Below are 21093 nucleotides of genomic sequence, written 5' to 3'. Positions count from 1 at the left end.
CATTTATTAATAGGTTATGATCCTGTTTTAATAGTATTGATACATTTTGCAGTATAAGAATAAAAGCATCTCTAAACTATAATTATGTAATGATTTATTTATGTTTATTCAATTAGGTTGGTAATCACAACTTGATTAATAAATCCAAAAGTAGTGTTTTTTTTTACTGGTAAGAGCTTTAAAACCAAAAGTAGTGTTGCTAATGCTAGCCACGTTACATTGGTTAGGAGACAAAACACAAAAGTATGTTACGCAGTCAAATGATACAAAACGATCTTTACGTAAAGCCACGAGGTAGTGGCGAATGGTGATAATGAAGCACGTCCCTACAGTCTTCTTTTTTCTCTCCACTCTCCTCCTTCTCGTCTCCGTCGAATCTCTACGGCCACCACTGTTTCCCGATGAAGCTCTCCCTACTAAATCCGGTTACCTTCCGGTTAAACCCGCCCCAGGCTCCTCCATGTTCTACGCCTTCTACGAAGCCCAAAAGCCAACCACTCCTCTTCCCAACGACACTCCCCTCCTCGTTTGGCTCCAAGGTGGGCCAGGCTGCTCTTCCATGATCGGCAACTTCTACGAGCTCGGCCCTTGGCGCGTGCTTTCAAACGCCACCAATCTCGAACCCAACCCTGGCGCCTGGAACCGCCTCTTCGGTCTACTTTTCTTGGATAGCCCCATCGGAACCGGGTTCAGCATCGCCGCTTCGAAACAAGACATACCAAGAAATCAAAAACAGGTGGCAGAGCAACTCTACGCAGCCCTCGCGGAGTTCATCGAGCAAAACCCGGGTTTTGAAAACCGGCCGGTTTACATAACCGGCGAGAGCTACGCTGGAAAATACGTTCCGGCCATTGGTTACTACATCCTTAAAGAAAAACCCAACGGGAAAGTGAATCTAATGGGCCTTGCCATCGGAAACGGGCTGACCGACCCGGTGATCCAGATCCGGACCCACGCGGTCAACGCCTACTACTCCGGTTTGGTCAATGCGAAACAGAGAGAGGCGCTGGAGAAAGCTCAAGAGACATCCGTAGCTCTCGCGAAGGCTCAGAAATGGCGCGAAGCAACGGAAGCTAGAACCGAGCTACTGACGCTGCTCCGCAACATGACGGGACTCGCGACGCTATACAACCAAGCGCGGATGATCCCGTACAGGACGGACCTCGTGGTGGATCTCATGAACCTTAGAGAGGCGAAAAAGGTTTTGGGAGTGAGCGAAACGGTGCGTTTTGAGGAATGCAGCGATGAGGTGGACGACGCTTTACGTGGAGACGTGATGAAGAGCGTGAAGTTCATGGTGGAGTACGCGTTGGAGAGAACCGACGTGTTGTTGTACCAAGGTATGCTGGATCTTAGAGACGGCGTCGTTTCGACGGAGGAGTGGGTGAAGACTATGAAGTGGTCGGGGTTGGGTGCGTTTTTGAAGGCGGAGAGGAGGGTGTGGAAGGACGGGGAAGGTGATCTCGCGGGTTATGTTCAGAGGTGGGGGAATTTGACGCAGGTGGCGGTTTCGGGAGCAGGGCATCTTGTTCCGACAGACAAGGCTGTTAACTCGAGGGATATGATCGAAGGTTGGGTTTTGGGGAAAGGTTTGTTCGGTGGTGGTGGTGGTGATGTTGTGAAACAAACGTTATCGTCTAGCTTTTTAGCATATTTAAATTTGGAATGATCCAAAATAAGATTTTGGATTGTACTAGCTGTGTAGTAGTGTGTTGTGTCTGAATAAGAGTCTGATTGAAACTGTACTTTAGAAATATGTTTTGTATGGTCAACTGATTAAACTGATTTCAAATTCAGTGTTTTCTGAAATTTCCGTAAACCATAGTATACATACCAAAAAATAACTGAATTTGGAAACAAGAACTAAAACATATTTTTCATTAGGGCTGGGCAAAATATGTGAACCCGAGCTGAAGTTATTGAATAAATGCCGAATGGATCTAAAATTTTATTCCGGAACCGGCACAAAAAGACCCATATACACAAATAGGAGTTGAAGGAGAAATTCTGTTTTGAGTTGACATATATAGATATAAAAGGGACTACTGTATATTCCAAAATTGGAGAGAATAATCTATACAATCTGTAAAAAAAAAGTTACAACATAAACAAAGCTCAACATCATCTCCAGCTAATTCCTCTGCCTGAATGATTACAAAATATGAGCTTTTCCTTCTTTAAATTTACTTCATCTCTCCTTTTCCCTCTCGCTTTCACTGTTACTGAACGTGTTCATCACCAAATAGTTACTACTATATCTCCTTAGATAATGCGGATTGTGGTGATGTTTCCGGTTCTTCTGCTGTGTCCTCCAGTAGCAGGCCAGCGCCCCAAATGCGCAGCTAGCAAGCGCTATAGCCAATGCAGCTCCCACCGGCACAACTAGTGCGTTGGTCGGCACCGCCATTTCTTCAGCAGCTGCAACGACCACCTCCTCCTTACTCACACCACCAGCACTCTTTTTCTTGTAAGAAGACACCAGTTTCTCTCCGTAGTACTCCTTCAAGAACTTGTAGACTTCGTCATGATCCCAGTCGATGTTATTCCCCGTGCTCGTAAGATAACACGATGAGCAAAGCTGCTTTGGTGGCCATATCATCTTAGGGAACTTAGGGTCTCCTGTTCCAAGAGACTCTTCGTCCTTCTTGAGTCTCTCGTTGACCTTGTTGTGTGTGCTCCACAGCCACAAGACGACATCACGCGCCTTTTTAAACGGAGTTTTCACGCTGCTCAGTGAAAACAACACATAAAAGCTGTTAGATGAGAGAAAGGATGTGATAATATCTACCTTGGGGATGGATCTCTCTCTTTACCTTAAGCACATGTCGTGAAAATGGCGGCGGCATTCATCACACATGAAGAAGTTGTTAATGAAATCACAAAGGGCTGTGAATGCAAACTGACTTTCTCCATCCTCTATCCTCACAGAGAGTGAATGCATCAAAATCCATAATCCGCAGCTACAGCAAAAAACCATTTTAAAAGAGGCTCAAATACTCTGCTTCAATCGAAAGGTTCTATCAACAAGGACTGATTAAAACACTACCTGAATCCCCTAGTTTCATTCTTGCTGCCACGGCAAAACATCTGACAATATGATTTAAGAATCAGACTTCTCTGTGTTTAAAGCAGTAAAGAAAGTTGTTAGGATCACTCACGTAATAGCCACGAGGAAGATCATTTCCACATATATGGAAGTTTCGTAGAGTATTGTTCACTCCAGAATCATAAGAGCATTCGCCTGCCGGGCACAAATCATCAAAGTTCATGAGAATCTCAGCACTTCCCTTACGACACCTGTAGACATTTTCAGTACTTGATTAGGCGTGAGAGAGAAGAGTGAGCAGAGAAACGTAAATGGAGATTTGAAGATGATATCTTACCTTTTTGAAGGATGATGTGGCACCAAAAGCTGGAGAAACCTGATAAACGAAGCGCCGGTTTCAGAAGACTTGATTGCCTGTGGACATTCACTACTCATCAACAAGGCTGAAGGGGGATTATATTATACATATGCATATAAATAAATCAAAAAGAGTAGCTCTACCTTGAGTGACAAAATGATATCAAAAGCTTCTTCAGTTGCCTCCTCGATGTCAAACACGGCCTGAGAAATCTGTGATTATATCAACAACCATCTCTGTTTACTTATTCTTTTCAATTAAACCAAATGCTACAAATATAGCAAAGTGGAGGCCGAACACATTCTGAGAAACCTGTTCGTAGTCAGATATATTCGGCAAGAGGTGGTCCTTTCCAAGTTTCTGATCATCCAAGCCATAAGAGCTGCATAAAGTTGAAGCAGAAAACAAGTTTGAGTGCGATGCAACCACAGGGATTTTCATAATTAGCCAACATAGAGAGAAGTAAAATGCTGAATCCTAGGACAATAGATATGACTTCAATTTAAATGGTAGACATGAGGTTTACCTGCCAAGCTGCTTGTTAATCCAGCTCAACAAAAGATCAGCAGTGCGCCATTCCTCGACCACAATGATCTCACTTTTCTCTTGTTTAGGCTCCCAGCTGCCGCCAACGAACTTTCGAGGAGGGCCCCAGAAGAGCATTGGATAACGTTTGATGGAGAATTTATCACAGAGCTTAACATTCATCTGTTCTGCCACAGAAAAGTTATAAAAAAACAATTAGAAGTAAAAGAGAAACAGAGAGTATAAAAGTTATTGATACACGCTGTCCCTATAAAACCAAGGAAGATGGGGGGCAAGTACCTTTGCTGCACAATCAACCCTGGTCATCAAAACGGTACCAGGATGTACTGCCTCGGGTCCATTGAAGAGCCTAGCGACTTTCTCATAATGAGGCTGAGTCACACAGTTTCAAAGCATTGAATACAAACAGCGTCTGACAAAGAGGGGAGGGGACAATGAATGGCGATGTTTACCTTGTAGTTTCTACATGCAGGACACCTTGAACCATCATCAATTTAAGCACAGACAAAAACAATGGTCAATGTCAGTACGTCACAAATATACAATCAATTTTAAAACACGTAAAGTTAAACTCTTTATTGATAAATCTCAGGACTTGGAGCATTTCTAAACGAAAGATTGAAACTTTTTTTTCCAGATTGATTCTAGAGAGAAGACTGACCAGTGAGCGAAGAACTCCAACACGGCATACTTGGCGGGGGTGTCTTGGAAAACTGAATCAAAGTTGGTCGCGTTCAACTCCACTGCGTTATCTTTATGATCGGAGATCCCGTTACTACCGATGTCCCGGAGAATCGAGCGCGATCCCGGGGAAAACGACGTCGTAGCATCAGCTTCAAGGCTCACCAAACTCACAAGCAAAAACAGGTGTATCAAAGACATCAAATCCAGTAGAGTATAAACAAATGGTAAGCTGATCCGAAAGCTGGAGGCTTTAAATTAATCTTCCTTTTGTTTTTGAAGTTTCAGAGTGAAGATCTAAGAGCGACGGAGATTCCCTCCTTCCGTTGAGAGAAAATCGAAGGTCTCTGTTTTGACACGACGTCGTACAGCGTTTTGACCGGCGTCGATAGTTGTTCTCCGACTACTTGTCGTAATGGGCTTCGTTTATACTGTTATTGGCCCATTACTAATTACGCACTGTCCTAAATAAAGGTCCGTCTACGAAGCGGAGATAGGCGTTTGTCCACGCGCCGTTGAGCTAGAGGACAAATAGAAAGTGAGTGAGCAACGGCTGAGTCAGCAATGATCTTAGAAAGTCGACAAAGTGACTCCAACCACAAGTCAACACCATCTGTCTTGGTCACAAGGACACACAACAACACACCTCACACATTAACATACTCACCTTTATATCATCGCCACTTCTCTTGCATTATCAATTGTTTTTTGGCAGAAAATGACAATAGAATGTATCGATCATGTGCACATCCTCTACCTCTAATAATGATACGGTTATTACAAGAAAATAAAATGAAAACTGTAATAACAGGGTCCACGTGCATGAATTCATTTTCTGATATCGTGAGAAGTGGCAACATGTATTGCATTTGTTATATACTTTCTTTCATCATGCAAATTTCCCACTTCTTTTTTTTTCTTCCAAAAAACATAACTAAACCAATAATTCCACTTGTCAACAGTGTAAAATTATTTTTGGACATATTCAAATAATTTTTTTTTTTAAAGAAAAATTACTAAACAGTGTTTTCTACGAAAAAAAATGTCACATAATTTTGTTTAGAAATAAGAGTGGTTTGGGGGTGTATTATTGATAACAGAGAAATAAGGATGAAGAAGTAACTACTCATAGTATAACAGGGTTCAAATTATGCAAAAAACATAACACTGAAAGTGTTTCTTTTATTTATTTATATTCTCTGTTTCTCTCTCTTCTTGTAAGAATCAAAATCTTCTTTCTCCCTCATTATTAGCTTCAATCATTCTGAAAAAGTAAAAACTCCTCAGCTTCTCAGTTCTCATTTTCTCATTTCTATACTCTCTCCTCGTCCTCGTTGCCGTTTTGATTCTTACGCTGATCTTCACCTTCTTAGTTGAACTCCACTTCGGTTTTTCTCAAACTGACTTGGTACAGAAGCTGAATCGAGTACACGACTAGTGTGGGACACAAGTGTTTCTGTCTAATCGATCAACAAGATCAGAAAACAGTTGTCGTCATATTCGTTTTAATCCACTCATCATCTGACTGCTTTGCCGTTTGTAGCTAAAAAAAAAAGAGATGTTGGGAGCTGGGTTTCATTTGACTAAGCTACAGAGAGCTCAGAGCGACGTCTCTCACGGCAGATCGATTAACACGAAAGACCTCCACGCTTCTGCCGCATCATCATCAAATAATGTGGAACGGTTCTTGGAGTCGGTCACACCATCTGTGCCTGCCCACTATCTTCCCAAGGTTTGTTTCAACACGTCAAACACTCAAAGTCACTACCTTTTTTAAAAAAATATAAAGACTAGAACTTTTTGTTTACACGCAGACGATGGTCAAAGAAAGGAGAGGCAGTGATGTTGTTGAGTTGCAGCAGCCTCCTCCTTACTTTGTTCTTGGTGATGTATGGGAATCTTTTGCAGAGTGGAGTGCTTACGGCACTGGAGTTCCTCTCTCTTTGAATAACAACAACAGTTATTATGAAGATCGTGTCTTTCAATACTACGTTCCTTCTCTCTCTGCCATCCAACTCTATGCTGATTCTCATCCCTTAAGCTCAAGGTACCCAATCAAGTGTTCTTGAACCTCTGTCTTCAGTCTATTAACTCAAGTCTTGTCCTACTGCAGGCGGCTAAGTGAGGAGAGCGACAGCGATTTCAAGGATTCAAGCAGTGAAGGAAGCAGCAGTGAGTCAGAAAGAGGACTCTCTTTAAGAAAGGAGCATCTGGAGGACTCGTCTAGTGATGATGGGCAGCCTTTAAGCTCTCAAGGTCGTTTGATATTTGAGTATCTTGAACGTGATCTTCCTTACATCCGTGAACCCTTTGCCGACAAGGTTTGTCTCTGTTTTAACTCTGTATATCAAGTTAGCAACGCATGTGTACAAGTTAATTAAAGATCATATAGTTTTAGAAAGCAGGTTGAGTGTGTTTTAGACTAAACTATTAACTTCTCATCGTTTTGAAATAAATTTTAGTATGATTGCTACACGGCAGTTAGGTACTGATAGATCCTTTTATTGATGAGTTTAGGTTTCGAAAGCAAACAGTTGAAATAACATCAAATATTTATTGTATGAACGTAATGCTATTATATTCAACAACTCTTCTCAATTGTAATTAGGACTATCAAGTGACTGTACAATGTTCAACTACTTAACTTCTCCAAGTACACCCCTTATGGTAGCTGTCTTATTAAGTTGTTACCATTGCAGATGTGTGACCTTGCCTCTAGCTTTCCTGAGCTGAAGACGCTGAGAAGCTGTGATTTACTACCTTCAAGCTGGTTCTCTGTGGCATGGTATTCTTCTTTGTCCCATGTGCACATGCTTTAATCCTTGGTAACCCCCTCGTGTCTCTTATAATCCATTACTACACTTTGTAGGTACCCAATTTACAAAATACCCACAGGACCAACACTCAAGGATCTCGATGCTTGCTTCTTGACTTATCATTCCCTTCACACACCCTTTCAAGGTAAGACTGGTGCTCAGCAGTCAGCATTCATATATCAGATCACTAGTGTAAACCATTTCTTAGGTACATCAACCAGCAATTCGTTTAATTAGTGTAGCCATGGTAATATGTTAATTATTATGAGGTGGTGACTATCTATCTTCGGTTCTAGCAGATGCAGGCGTTACAACACAGTCTATGTGTGAGGTGCAGCCAAGGGAGAGTGTTGAGAAGACAATGCTTCCTGTCTTTGGCCTCGCCACATACAAGTTGAGAGGTTCTGTATGGACGAGTAGTACCAAAGGCTCTGGTCACCAGCTTGTGAACTCCCTTTTCAAAGCCGCAGACAATTGGCTGAGGTTGCGTCATGTCAACCATCCTGATTTCATCTTCTTCTGCCGGTGATGATACCGATTATACGATGATGATGATGGTGATGAAAAATGATGTATGATGTCACTTTAAGTAAACTCGTTAGGGAGCTTGTTTATGTTTTTGGGTTTGATCATCAAAATTTGATGTGAACCATGCTCAAGTTGTAATGTAAACAGAAAACTAATTTTCATTTATATGTAAACATGTTTTTACAATAAAAGCTAACAGTTGAGGAAAGAGGTCTCAGTAGTCACTATCTGCTGGTTCCAACAGCTTCCTCTTGATGGCATCAGAGCAAAGACGAGCCATCATACGGTGGAAAGAAAGCAGATCAGACAAACGCTCCGCGGACAGCTTGTCCATCGCTCTCTCCTGCTCCTCTTTCCTCTTCATCCTCTTCATATACACACACGAGTTCCTCACAGTAGCTCCCATCTGCTTCAGCCTGTTCTCTTGTTGCTTGCTTAGAACCGTGTTCGCCTCTAAAACCTCAGCTCCTGAGAAGCTTTTCGCTAGCGTCATCTTCTTCTTCTTCACCTCCATCACAATCTCTGCTGCATCAAGTTGCTTCTTATGAAACGCTGTCACAGCTTTCACAAACTCCTTGTAAACAGAAACACATCCTTCATAATCAAACTCATCGTCAGAGCTTCTCATCCTCTCGGGATGAAACTGCAGACCCATCACAAACTGACCTTCCTCCGGATCATACCGATCCGGATCATAAAACCCTTCTATCAAACCATCAGGAGCGTACGCCATGGGCGCAAAACGCTCCGCGAGTCTCTTCACACCTTGGTGATGATACGAATTCACCATGATCTGATCCATCTCGTCGAACCATTTGCGCAACGGCGTCTCCTCCACGAGACTAGCCTCGTGTCTATGCTCATCGTAGTTATCATAGTCTATATGCTTTGTCGTAGTTCCAACTTCTTTATCAATGTCTTGGTACAGAGTTCCTCCCGCTGCTACGTTAAGGATCTGAGAGCCACGACAGATGCCTAAAAAGGGAATGTTTCTTTCGAGACAGAGTTTGGCTAGACTCAGCTCGATGCTGTCTTTCTCTCTGTCGATGGTCGTGTCACTTGCGTGCAAACTCCTGATCTCATCCATGTCCTCCTGAGAGAGTCCTGGCAGCTCTTTGTCTGCGTAGAGAGAAGGGTCGACGTCTTCTCCCTCGCAGAGAAGGACGCCGTGGATAGGCTCGAAGCTCCGGAGCATAGAGCGGATCCCGCTTACACGTGGGACGATCACAGGGACGGCGCCGTGTGAGACGATGAGGTCGAGATGGTACTCTCCCACGAAGTCCACGTACTTGTTCTTGCGTAGAGTCCGACGAGAGACGACGAAAACTCTGGGGAGAGTCTTGGACGAGAGATCATTAGCGACAACCACCATCCTTGAACTGTTTATGTTTTAATAAGCTTTTGTCTGTTTATGTCTTTATTTATATGTTTATACAAGTCTTAGTTGTCTCTGTTATTTATAGATAGGAAAGGTGGCGTCGAGTCGCAGCGTACATGCAATGCATATACACATAAGCTGACGTACACACTCCTCCCTTCTGTAACATCATCATCTTTATCTGTATGTTTTCTTGGTCAAACCGTTTACGATGAGATGATGGCTAGGACTTTGCTGGATATACCAAGATTAATTATTCTTCCATTTTTTGTTAGGTTGGTTGATTAAAAAACGTTCCATTTATATATCTTAATGGCAAATAAACATGGATCTGATAAGGGTTTTAGATATGAATTATGACTCAGTGACTTGTAACAATATTAGGCAGGTATAGCTTATCTGCCTTTACTATTTTATATATATATATGGGTATGTATACATGCATGCATGTCTTCCGAATTTGGAAAGTGTTGAACTAAAATCATGAATATCACGTTCTAACTAAAATCATCCTAATCAAACTCCAATTTGTCAATTGGCCTTGAGTCACTCCTACGTGGAAGATAAACGTCAAACAAATCCGTATTAATGGAAAATATAAATGGAAGGATCTCCACTGTTGTCGTAGTTAAAAACGCCCATCGCATGTTGGATACAGCGTTAAAATGTCAATATACAGCTTAGAACCGACATGATCTTCAGTTTCGAGTTCTTAAATAGAACCAGTCATGTTTGTGTTTACTCCCATGTTGTGTGTTTGCATGTTTGCTCAAACATATATAAATATAACAGTTAAAAGTTAAAACTATTAACAGTATTGACGACCGACTTTACCATTGATACTTTCTTATGAGAGTTGTAGGATCCAGGGAATCGCAAGAGAAAATATAAACCATAATACTTTATACTTTGATTTTACATGAACCATTATTTTTATTTTTGCTCAATGACTGCAAGATAGAGAATTCAATGAACTGAAGTGCCGACGAAGATATAGAACTCAGTATGGTCTTGCAAGATGGAAGAAAGACAAATATCTTTCAAGAGACCGATTCAGTTTTATCATTACATCATGCATCCCACGCCTTACTGAAAAGTAGGGATGTGTTGTCTGTGGATCCAAGATAGATTCATAATATACATGTAAATCCATGTCTACATACAGTTCCTCTCATGGACTAACTTAAGCCCTCCAAAAGAAGCGGTGCGGTACAAGGGAAGGGAACACACCCGTTCTTCTAAAGACAACTTTTCAAATGAACAGCTCGTCGCCATAACAAAACAAAAGGGAAATCATTACAGTAGACATGAGCTTCAAAAGCATCTTATTCGATGCTTGTCCTAATTTACAAGTGTATTGACTTGGGAAAAAAGCCTCCTAAGCTAAATGTACAATTTTGCCGTAACACTAAATGTACATGTATTTAAACGAAAATGACATCCTTATTAACAGGCACTTCTCATGCAACGCCTACATGCATCCTTATTATCATGCCAGGAACAGAAGTTTCACTTTATGCAGAATCATGGTGGCTAAGAAACTCAGTTATGCAAGGATAGACTTGCTCCACTGCCTGCAGTGAGAGATTATCAGAGAAATTGACTTGAGAAAGTAAACAAGCACGACATAATATGTCACTGAACAAAGTTCCAACATGGGAGACCTATAAATGCAACTTACCAGTCGTCCTCCAACCAAATCATAGTGTGCATAATGTGGTCCGTCTGGTTCTCCAAGTAACTTATAGGTGACCAGGTTCTCAGGGAACAGCTTCACAGTGTCTGCCATATTCACAAGCAATTGCAATGGTGAGAAAGCATAATGCATGTTTGTGCATATGAATCAACTATGTATTAAGCAGTTTAACATTTAATTTTGTCATCTGTGGAAAAGTATCATGTAGCTATTCCTCTATGCACAAGTTCAAAGCAAACATCAATCCAGTATACCTTCTACAGCTAGAGGGGGACATATCAAGTCCCGATCACCCGCAAGAGCTAAGACAGGGACAGTGGTACTAGAAAGATGATCCTTGTAGTAAAATTCACCACTACGATCTCGTAAACCTCCTTCTCGAAAGGCTGTTGTCAGCTGAATAAGAAGCTTTGCAGGTATGGTACCTACAAGGTTTGCAAATTAAAGAAACCTTTAATAAAATAGATGTGTAGCAATAAACCCCCCCACATACTTTAAATGGGATCAAACATCAGTACTTACAGAAGTTATTCAGGACAAGCTTCTCTAACTGCTCAGGGTGCATCATATCCGTCGCTGATATCAAATCGTTAAGCCAAGATAACACGTATGGAGGCCGTGACGAAAGAGGATACGCTGCTGCCAACAGAGCCCCCAAAGGCACAACTGGTACACTTAGAGCTTGTGCAGGATCAGCCTGTACAAGAAAGTTTCTATTAAGTATACCACAGAAGAATCCAACGCAGAAAGATAAAAGCAAAATTTACGTACAAGAGGTATGAGCAATTTGAGGGCAGAATCTGAAGTTGTGTAATCTAACGATGAAGCCAAAGTTGCCACAGCTGCCAGGCAAGGCTCTCTTCCCTCAAAAGCTAAGAAAAAAATGGAATGAAATTAATGAGTAATGACTTATCTAATAAAAACACACTATAAAAATGAATATTAACTTACCACAACGTGACAGCATTGCATAGAGTAAGATACCACCCATGGAGTGCCCAATAGCAAACAGCTTACCGTCCTTAGGCTTACATTGCGCTCTCACATACTCAATCTATGTCAAAAGCAAAAAACAAAACACCAGCTCAGTAACACATTATGTAATATATTTAACAAGATCAAAGTCTTCCTCACCGCGGCAGGGACATCCTCTTCAAGGTAGTTATCAAAATCCCAGTCATACTTAACGATCAAATCCAGCTGCTTCTGAAAATCCTCAATAGTCGAAGTGAGACGCTCTTGTAAATCAATCAACTGAGGAGAGACAGACTTCTGACCGTCGTCGAGAAGATTCACAAGGCGCTGAGTCAACTCCCTGATCTGGTTACCGAGTCCTGAGTTCTGCCTCGACTCAATCAAACTCAGAAGCTTTGATCTTATCTCGTTAAACCTCTCGTACATCCGCGAGTCTTCCAAAAGCATAGCGATCTTGTCAAAGAGCTTAGCGGACATGAACACTGACTGGCCTTCGCTGAGAAAACCGGAGAGTCTTTCTGCCAAACGCATGAACGTTGCGGTTAGCCTCGCCACGATCTTGGACTCGTCCCAAGCGGAGGCTGAGGCTGAGGCTTCACCAACAACGGAAACATCCGAAGCTGGTGGTGCAGTGTCAGCAATCTCAGTAACCTGAGCTTCTTTGGCTGCAGCTTTAGCAGTGGACTGTATCTGATGAGACAACTCATGAGCTGAATCCTCAACGTCCTTGAGATCGGATACTCTCGTACTCAGCCCTGCTCCACGAACCTCGAGAATCCACGTCTCGAATCCCTGACCAGACATGTGTCTCGCAAAAGAGCACTGCAATTTACATCAAACTGTGTTGGAAAATCACGTAAAGGTAGAACCTTTAAGAAAAACGGAGTCAAATCACGTAAAGGTAGAAACTTTATGAAAAACGGAGTCAAATCAAAAACATTTACACCGGGAGATAGATCATATCCGATGGCGTTAGTTCCTACTCCAGACAAGAGCAAGAGCGGATGATTCCTCGTGGGCGCCTGTAAAGGAGAAGACTTTATCAGAGGAAAAAAACAGAGGATACAGAGAGAAGGGTGAAGAGGGTAACCTGAGGAGGAGGGAAGTAGCGCCAGAGAGCGAGGCGCCAGTCGCTGTTGGGAACAGAGACGTAGTGAAGCTCGTCGGCGGTGCAGAGCGGCGGTTTCGTGGGGAGCTTGACTGAGGAAGAGAAGGCTCTCGGGAGAAACAGCTTCGTTGCGCCGTGACGGAACGAAGAAGTGGCGGTGAAGAAATGGACGGAGGAAGACGCCCGGCGAAGAGCAGAGCGGGTCGCCAAGGGGAGTTGCGGAGGAATCGTCGCCATCGAGTGGAGATTTGGAGAATGGTGGCTCTCGGTGCAGACCGGAACTTTAAGGCAGATGTTCTCATGTCCGGTACACGTGGAGTGACGACCGGTGGTGATTGATGGAAGATGTTAACTTTCTTCTCTTTGACCGCAAAAGCTTTGGGCCCGTCAAATGGCAAACCCAATTTCAAATTTGATTGTGTTACCGTGGGCCTTTTGGTGAACAAGAAAGTTAAAGTGTCTCGTTGTATTTTTTATTTTTATTCATCTTGATGAAGTTAAACAAAAGAGTATTCTTTGAAGAACCAAAAATCCCAATATAAATCATTAGTTAAATGCTCGATACGGTTCGATTGATGGAAGATGCGAGACTGAGGAATAACCTCTCCATACGGTGGTTCGAGAGATGGACTGCTCAGATTTAGTGGACATGACAACAGACACGGTGGATTGTCCAGCATTCGCGACAGAGATCGAGGTATTCCAAAGTTACAGAAAAACTTCGAGGATGTGAATCTGTCTCATATTCTTCGGAGTAGGAATGACCGGACAGACGTGCTAGCAAAAGAAACAAGAACGAGCGGTTATGTTTTTTTCCATATAGATCAGACCCGGACAGATGAAGATGCTCTTCGGAGGATCGGTTCGTATATTCTCCACTTGATCTAGTTTAAATGGGTAGACGACAAAAAAATAAAAATCATTAGTTAAATGAAACTAATCATGAATTTTACTAATTTATTTGTATGATTAAATCATTCTAAAATATAAATATTATCTTTAAAAGAAAATATATTAATCCTCAAATTAATTTTGATATAAAAATTAATCTTAAAATACATTAAAATTTTTATATATATCCATCATATTTTTATTTGTACAAATTTTTACTCAGTTTGTTAACCAGTTTCAAAAATAATACTCCTTCCGTTTCAATATAGATGATGTTTTAGGTGATTATTTTTGTTTCACAATAGATGATGTTTTCATATATCTAGGTAATTTTAAATTTATCAAAAACTGTATAGCTAATTATGTTTTTATTATTTTTGTTTAGAATTAAATAAATTAGTTTTAAATTATATTTTAATGATTTTTTTTGTTTAGAAAAGACAATTTCTTAATATGTGTGTAAAGAACCAAAACTTGATCTATTATGAAACGGAAGGAGTATTAGATTTGAGAAATATGTGTAAGATTGGAACTTTTAAAGAAACCAAAAAAAAAACTTACAAGTAAAGAAAACTTTATTTTCTTCTTATTAATTTATATTTTATTTATTTCCATTACTTATAAAAAAAAACAGAGCATGATTGGATCCAATTCAAATTTTAAAAACTCACAACAAGACATGAGTAGTCTCTCTATTATTTCTGGAAAAAAAAACAAAGGCACAATAAAGCTAAAGCAGAAGTAGCTTTTTCTTTATGGACCAAACCCTTCATCTTTCCCTTTCCTTTGAGTTTCCCCGAGAGAAACTCCTCAGAGATTCTCCGTTTCCCGCTTCCTCCATTCCTATTCACGCAACCCACAGTGAGTAGATACGTTTTCCCCTGCTGCGCTTATCATCATCATCTCTAACGCCAAAAGGTACACTCGTCGTCTTCTCTCTTATCACCGATATGTTCTTGAGACGCAAGTTATAGTGGAATTGAGCTATCCTCCTGGTGTTTTATGTTTGTTGGTGAAACTTGAAAGCTCGATTGAGTTCGAGAAAACTTTCCATTTTTACCAAAGTTTCCTAATTTAGTAACTTTCTGCGAAACCCCTGTTCTGAAAACTGTCTTCATGGACCAATGTAGTGCTTCTCTTGTGGGTTTATAGATAAGCATGCCCGAAATTCAGTTAGGTGCTCACACGATAAGATCCCATGGAGTCACGGTGGCAAGGTTCCATATGCATGACTGGCTTATCCTTGTGCTGCTTATAGTTATTGAAGTTGTTTTGAATGTAATCGAACCCTTTCACCGTTTTGTTGGAGAGGATATGCTCACTGATCTCAGATACCCTCTTCAAGACAACACAGTTCCTTTCTGGGCTGTCCCGGTAATAAGTTATTTGTGAATTTTCTTGTTCAAGAGTATCACTCTTTGGGGCATATATTCTTATTACTCTGTTCTTTATATGTGAACAGTTGATAGCACTTGTGCTCCCATTTGCTGTCATTTCTGTTTACTACTTCATCAGAAGAGATGTTTATGACCTTCATCATGCAATCTTAGGTACCTCTTTCAGTGCTTTTTTGATTTTTCAGATTCTTTCCAGCTCTTGATTTTTTAAATTGTGTTCTTGTGTCTTCAGGGCTTTTGTTCTCTGTACTCATAACCGGTGTCATAACCGATGCTATTAAGGACGCTGTAGGCCGGCCTCGTCCTGACTTCTTTTGGCGTTGTTTCCCTGATGGTAGAGGGGTAAGCATCTCATCACTGCTCTTCTTAACACCCTGGATCATCTCTATCTAGCTGATTGAATTGTTGTGATTCTTTATAAAATTTGTAGTTCTTTCACAATGTCACAAGGGATGTTCTGTGTACTGGAGATAAAGACGTGGTCAAAGAAGGACACAAGAGCTTCCCTAGCGGCCACACGTCTTGTAAGTTGTTATTTTTGGACTTCTTGTGCCATGATTCATAGGATGGCACGTTGCATATACTAAGACTACGTACTCATGTAACATGCAGGGTCGTTTGCTGGGCTAGGCTTTCTAGCGTTGTACTTGTCTGGGAAAATCAGAGTGTTTGACCAGAGAGGGCATGTGGCAAAGCTCTGCATTGTGTTCCTACCTCTACTGGTTGCAGCTTTGGTTGGTGTATCACGAGTTGATGACTATTGGCATCACTGGCAAGATGTGTTTGGTGGAGCTATCATAGGTTTGTTATATATTTTTATTCTCATGCACTCAAACATTACGTGGGAAACAAAACTGACGGAGGACATATCTTTCTTGCAATGTCTAGGATTAACGGTGGCCTCGTTTTGTTATCTACAATTCTTTCCACCTCCTTATGATCCAGACGGTGTGCGACTTAGTACCTTCTTTTCTTCAAATAAAGTCACTTTTAAGTTTTAGTAACGAACACTGATCTCTCTTGATGTATTGCTTACAGGTTGGGGACCTCATGCGTACTTTCAGATGCTGGCAGACTCCAGAAACGTTGTCCAAAACTCTGCAGGAATGAACAATCTAAGCGTGAGGCAAGCTGAGCTGGAGAATGTGTACGTTGATCAACAAGGGACTTCCATGGAGATATCTAGAAGCAACACGCGGGATACCACAAGAACGCTAGAGAGCTGTTAGAGTGTTTTGTAGTCGTTATTAGTCTTTTGGTGTGTGCTTCTGTTTGATATTCTTGGGTAGGCATCTAAACTAAAAGGCCAAATAGCTCGCAGTTAAAAGAAAAACAGCCTCGGACCAATTAAATGGCCATTAGCTAAATAGAGGGAGTGGAGAGCCTAAAAGGGAGAGATATATATAAACGCTAGGAAGAGAGCTTGAAACACTGACTTGGTTAGTGTAAACAGCCTAATGCTCTGGCCAGCTTCTTGTGGACATTTTACAGTTTAAATCCTATAATCAAATGCTCAAAAAAAAAAAAAAATCCTATAATCAATTGTGTTACATATTCCGTCAATCAGATAATACATATAAGATTTTTTTTTTTGAAAAAAATGCTTAAATACATATAAGATTTATAGAAGTGATAAAATAGATTCTTTTTTCTTTTCTCTTGTTCAATGGCATTTGGCGCCTACATTGCATGTTATTTTCTTCTTGTCCAAGGGTCATGCCAAAGGATATTTGTGGGGTTCGAGAGGCTCATGCGCCCCTTACAATATGACCCCAGGCCATTTGGCCTTTTCCTTGATTTTAGGATATCATTATTTTCTTATTTCATAATTCATACCCTTTTCTCTCTTTGAGTATCCAATGATTGTTTTTTTCTCTCTATAATCTATGGCCATATTAACGAAAAATCGTAAAATATGAGCCTGTTTGTTTAGGCTTTTGATGACTTTGTCCAATGAGAGTTGCAGTCTGCATCTTGGATTCATCTCAAAAGTCATTCTTTTTCACCCCTTTTATTTTTACCTTTGTTGAATTATGCAAAATGACAAAATCTATACAACTTTGTTATACCTCGACAGAAATTAATTGTATAATTAATGTATACTGAATTTGGATTATTGTGTATTAATTATTTGATAAAATTGAGCTGCATATATGGACTAGAAACTGATCAGAGATGAGTTTGTTTGAGAGTTGTAATTTCACCATTCTTGTATAATTTATTGAAGGACATTTGGTAACAATCCAAAGCGTATAAATCATTACTGAGAAACTGTTGTCTTTTTCATCTTAAAAATATACTTTCGTTTTTGATGGAGATCACTATCATATGAAAGTAGAGATCATTTATGCCTGATTATTATTATAATTTTGAAATCTAAAAGTGTAATATATTAATGTATGAATGGATGATTATGGCTTAAAGCAAGCCATTTGACTTCTGTCACAGACCCGGGCCTGTTACTAATAGGAAAAGAAGTGGTTTGTGGTGTATATGCTCCAATATTACATTTATCATTATTTGGATCATCTAAAGTAAAGAAGTTAATAGAGGACAAAGAAACTGATATTCACTCTAGAAAAAAGTAAGACAGATAAATGACGCAGAAAGTGGCGTTGTGATTATGTAATACAGTCTAATCTGAGTAGTGCGATCTGTGAACGGCCAAGATTGAAGGAGTACGTGAGAGTGATACCACTTACGGTGTAAAATGGGAATATTACGTACGTAAGAGTGGAGTGTCAACGTAAACAGATATAAAGGTGTTAACTTTTTGTCTATTAAGTCACTAAAGAGTCCATCAGATGTTTGACAAAAACTGAAAAGAAAAGTTTGCGACACGATGAAATTTGAGTCCCACCTCTGGACTAACACCATGTGCACGTCTTCTCTTCTGTTTTTGTTTCTTGTATCTTTTTATTACTTTTCAAAAATGTTAATGTGATTATATACTCAGAGAGGCTACAAGACCATGAGTTTTAATTTAATATATACTTTGAGATGAACTGGTGAATCTACAACATGGTCAGCTCTGCGAATCGGTGGAACTAAGACGGGTTGGGATTTGGAAGACGGTGATAATGTGCATTGGACGATGAATGAGAATCCCAAATAGCACACATACACACACACACATGGTGTCAATATTAAAGAGAACGTACGGCGACACGATGGCCAAATAAGGAAGGCCCATTTATTTGTCTGCTTATAACCTAACAAGCAAATGTATATTCATTGTTCTCGGCATTTTTGTTTTGTTTCTATATGCAACACTAACTTCTTTTAAACAAAAGAAACTAACATTAAGAAGAAACGTATGTGGTATAATGATGCAGCGCATCCTTACCTGCTCAACGGTTCGTGCCACTATTCTTCGTACGTGGAGAGAACCGACATTCAACGTTCCATTTGGTTTTATTTAGTTAGTTGGGTTTTATCATTATCTTTAGATTTCGTCGTTATCTTTAGTTGAAGTTATCCTTATCTTAGTAGTAGTTGGGATTTGGTTTTATTATTTATACAAGCTTGTAACGTGAAGAACGGGAGGCTTTTATTCATTAATCATAAGAACTATACAAGTTCATATTCTCTCTTGATTTCGGCATTCTATTCTGAATCAACGAACTCAGAGCTTCTCGTCGTTCGGGTATTCTTCAGACTAAACGAACTTCGTTTTTAAACCCTTGTGCTGCGCCATATAAACAAAAAGATAAAGAGAGCATATGGTATGGTGATGACTGAGGAAAAGAAGGAAGGTGCACAACACTCAAGGCCAAAGACTATTCCACTATCTCTCCATCTACGTGCCTTTCTATGCATCCCTTCCTGATGAGTATTTCACTAATTAACCTATTCTTTTTTTTTTTTAACAAACTTTTTTTTAAAAAGATGCAATACGAGGAGGACTTCCCGGGAGATCACCCATCCTAGTTCTACTCTCGCCCAAGTACGCTTAACTACGGAGTTCTGATGGGATCTGGTGCATTAGTGCCGGTATGACGCAGCCACCTACGCTTGTTATCTATACTAATTTCGAACAACCATGCTTCTTCTTAAAATTGTAAAAAGGGTTTTAGGGAAAACATACCCAATAGGCTCGGAGATCAACGTTATTTAGAGTTGTTCACATCCCCCAAAGTTTTTTAAAATTTACTGTTACCCCTCAACTTCAATCTAATCCCCAAATCATACTTCAAATTGTGCAATCACGTGTATATAATTGCTAATAAACAATCATGATACATTTTTATATATGGAAAAAAGGAGGGACATAACCTCCTTGACCCTTTATACAAGACCCCCTCATCATTCCATCCTTTTGCACATTTCCTATTACATCAATCTTCTTCTTCTTTAAGTTGTTGCTTTTATATAACCAAGTCTTTTCTTTTAGAGGTCAACTATGGTGGAAGACGACGGTCGAAGCAAAGTTATGGAAGGTGTTTTATATATGAAACAATAACATTTGTGAGAAAGATGGGCTTTGCAATACTCTACGCTCTTTCATAAGAAAAGAAAGTCTAGGGAGAGCGAGATATTGCATTGCACTGCTTGTTGCTGGGGAATCGAAGGTTACTGGTCCGATTTTTTTTCCTTAACCCGAAGAAAATCATTCTTATTATATATCTCTTACTCTTATAGTGTTTCGTACGTGTGTGCGTTTCAATCTACGAAATTCTTATGTTATTTTGCTGTTATGTTTTTTTTTTCACACTGCTATGTTATGAAATGAAGAGTGTTCTTGTAGCGACCATATAATTATATAAAAAAACTTAGGTTTAATTTTTAAAAGAGTAGCAGCTTAGTATCAAATGGATAATATAATATGCTGAATATTAAGAAATTAAAATGTATTTAATTGTCTCCTCAGTTCTGTTTAACTCAACTAAAAACACTTAAAGGACGTTTTCAGCTGGTAAGACTGATGATAATACAAATTTATTGAAGACCATTCAGTGGTCTTTGCAACTAGCACGTTTGTGGATTTTCAATATCTATATTCTCGATCAAAATTCCAACTGATGGTAAATTCTTCATTGTCAAAGCTATGACAGTTTTCTTAGGTATTAACATCATTGAGCGTTGAGAAACATCAATGGAGCAAAGTTACCACCTCCAAATACAACATTCACTACAATAAAACAGCGGCAGACTGAGGGAAAAAATCGTCGGTATGTCGTCGGAATAACGCTATTCCGACGACATACCGACGAAAAAAATCCTCGGAAATAACTCCTCGGAAATTCATCTTTCCTCGGAAATCTCTCGGAAATTTCCGACGGAATTCCGAAGAAACCCTATTTCCTCGGAATTTCCGAGGACCACAAGTTCGTCAGAAATTCCTCGGAATATTCCGAGGAAGATGTCGTCGGAATATTCCGAGGGATAAACTTCCTCGGAATATTTCCAAAATTAAAAAAAAAATTATAAATTTATTTTTTTAAATTGAAATTCAAAAATATAAAATTAAAATTGAAATAGAAAACATATTTAAAATACAAAAAATAATAAAATAGTTTTTATAAATAAAAAAATGTTTTATAAATACAAAATTAGTTTTAATAAATATGAAATCATCTTTTTATAAATACAAAATAGTTTTTATAAATACAAAAAATAATAAAATAGTGTTTATAAATCAAAAAATGTTTTATAAATACAAAATTAGTTTTA

General features: G+C 39.8%; 6 protein-coding genes across 7 annotated transcripts; 3 read left to right on the top strand and 3 right to left on the bottom strand.

The window, feature by feature from the left end:
* Nucleotides 1-215: 215 nt before the first annotated feature.
* LOC106307575 (serine carboxypeptidase-like 50) lies at nt 216-1809 on the top strand. Its single transcript, XM_013744562.1, has one exon. It carries the CDS (start codon nt 305-307, stop codon nt 1667-1669), a length of 1365 nt encoding a protein of 454 aa, XP_013600016.1. The 5' UTR covers nt 216-304; the 3' UTR covers nt 1670-1809.
* A 115-nt stretch (nt 1810-1924) lies between these two features.
* LOC106307864 (sulfhydryl oxidase 1) lies at nt 1925-5426 on the bottom strand. The gene is made up of 11 exons (XM_013744946.1): nt 4612-5426; nt 4403-4427; nt 4230-4322; nt 3931-4112; nt 3717-3786; nt 3548-3616; nt 3384-3460; nt 3159-3297; nt 3047-3087; nt 2814-2960; nt 1925-2726 (listed from the first exon to the last, which is right to left on the bottom strand). Exons 1-11 carry the CDS (start codon nt 4830-4832, stop codon nt 2189-2191), a joined length of 1602 nt encoding a protein of 533 aa, XP_013600400.1. The 5' UTR covers nt 4833-5426; the 3' UTR covers nt 1925-2188.
* A 398-nt stretch (nt 5427-5824) lies between these two features.
* Nucleotides 5825-8175, top strand: LOC106307398. The gene is made up of 6 exons (XM_013744339.1): nt 5825-6363; nt 6446-6678; nt 6745-6952; nt 7331-7416; nt 7501-7592; nt 7747-8175. The coding sequence occupies exons 1-6, from the start codon at nt 6190-6192 to the stop codon at nt 7974-7976; spliced, it is 1023 nt and encodes a 340-aa protein (XP_013599793.1). The 5' UTR covers nt 5825-6189; the 3' UTR covers nt 7977-8175.
* On the bottom strand, nt 8111-9383 carry LOC106307397 (protein NtpR-like). The gene has a single exon (XM_013744338.1). It carries the CDS (start codon nt 9345-9347, stop codon nt 8190-8192), a length of 1158 nt encoding a protein of 385 aa, XP_013599792.1. The 5' UTR covers nt 9348-9383; the 3' UTR covers nt 8111-8189.
* A 1097-nt stretch (nt 9384-10480) lies between these two features.
* LOC106307766 lies at nt 10481-13534 on the bottom strand. The gene is made up of 9 exons (XM_013744816.1): nt 13115-13534; nt 12969-13046; nt 12184-12846; nt 12001-12103; nt 11821-11921; nt 11572-11746; nt 11304-11474; nt 11035-11135; nt 10481-10927 (listed from the first exon to the last, which is right to left on the bottom strand). The coding sequence occupies exons 1-9, from the start codon at nt 13367-13369 to the stop codon at nt 10868-10870; spliced, it is 1707 nt and encodes a 568-aa protein (XP_013600270.1). The 5' UTR covers nt 13370-13534; the 3' UTR covers nt 10481-10867.
* A 1205-nt stretch (nt 13535-14739) lies between these two features.
* Nucleotides 14740-16930, top strand: LOC106309549 (lipid phosphate phosphatase 2). 2 transcript variants are annotated; one of them, XM_013746599.1, is made up of 8 exons: nt 14740-14941; nt 15154-15397; nt 15486-15573; nt 15653-15762; nt 15851-15944; nt 16033-16221; nt 16309-16368; nt 16459-16930. In XM_013746599.1, exons 2-8 carry the CDS (start codon nt 15182-15184, stop codon nt 16647-16649), a joined length of 948 nt encoding a protein of 315 aa, XP_013602053.1. In that variant the 5' UTR covers nt 14740-14941; nt 15154-15181; the 3' UTR covers nt 16650-16930. The 2 variants fall into 2 exon arrangements, with proteins under 2 accessions (XP_013602053.1, XP_013602052.1); XM_013746598.1 differs by having other exon boundaries at nt 14741-14941; nt 15176-15397.
* Nucleotides 16931-21093: the final 4163 nt, after the last annotated feature.

This window comes from Brassica oleracea, chromosome C8 (assembly GCF_000695525.1).
Source record: "Brassica oleracea var. oleracea cultivar TO1000 chromosome C8, BOL, whole genome shotgun sequence".
In the NCBI taxonomy this organism is placed as follows: domain Eukaryota; kingdom Viridiplantae; phylum Streptophyta; class Magnoliopsida; order Brassicales; family Brassicaceae; genus Brassica; species Brassica oleracea.
Note: the sequence above shows the minus strand (reverse complement) of the source record. Positions and strands in the feature narration are given on the sequence as shown.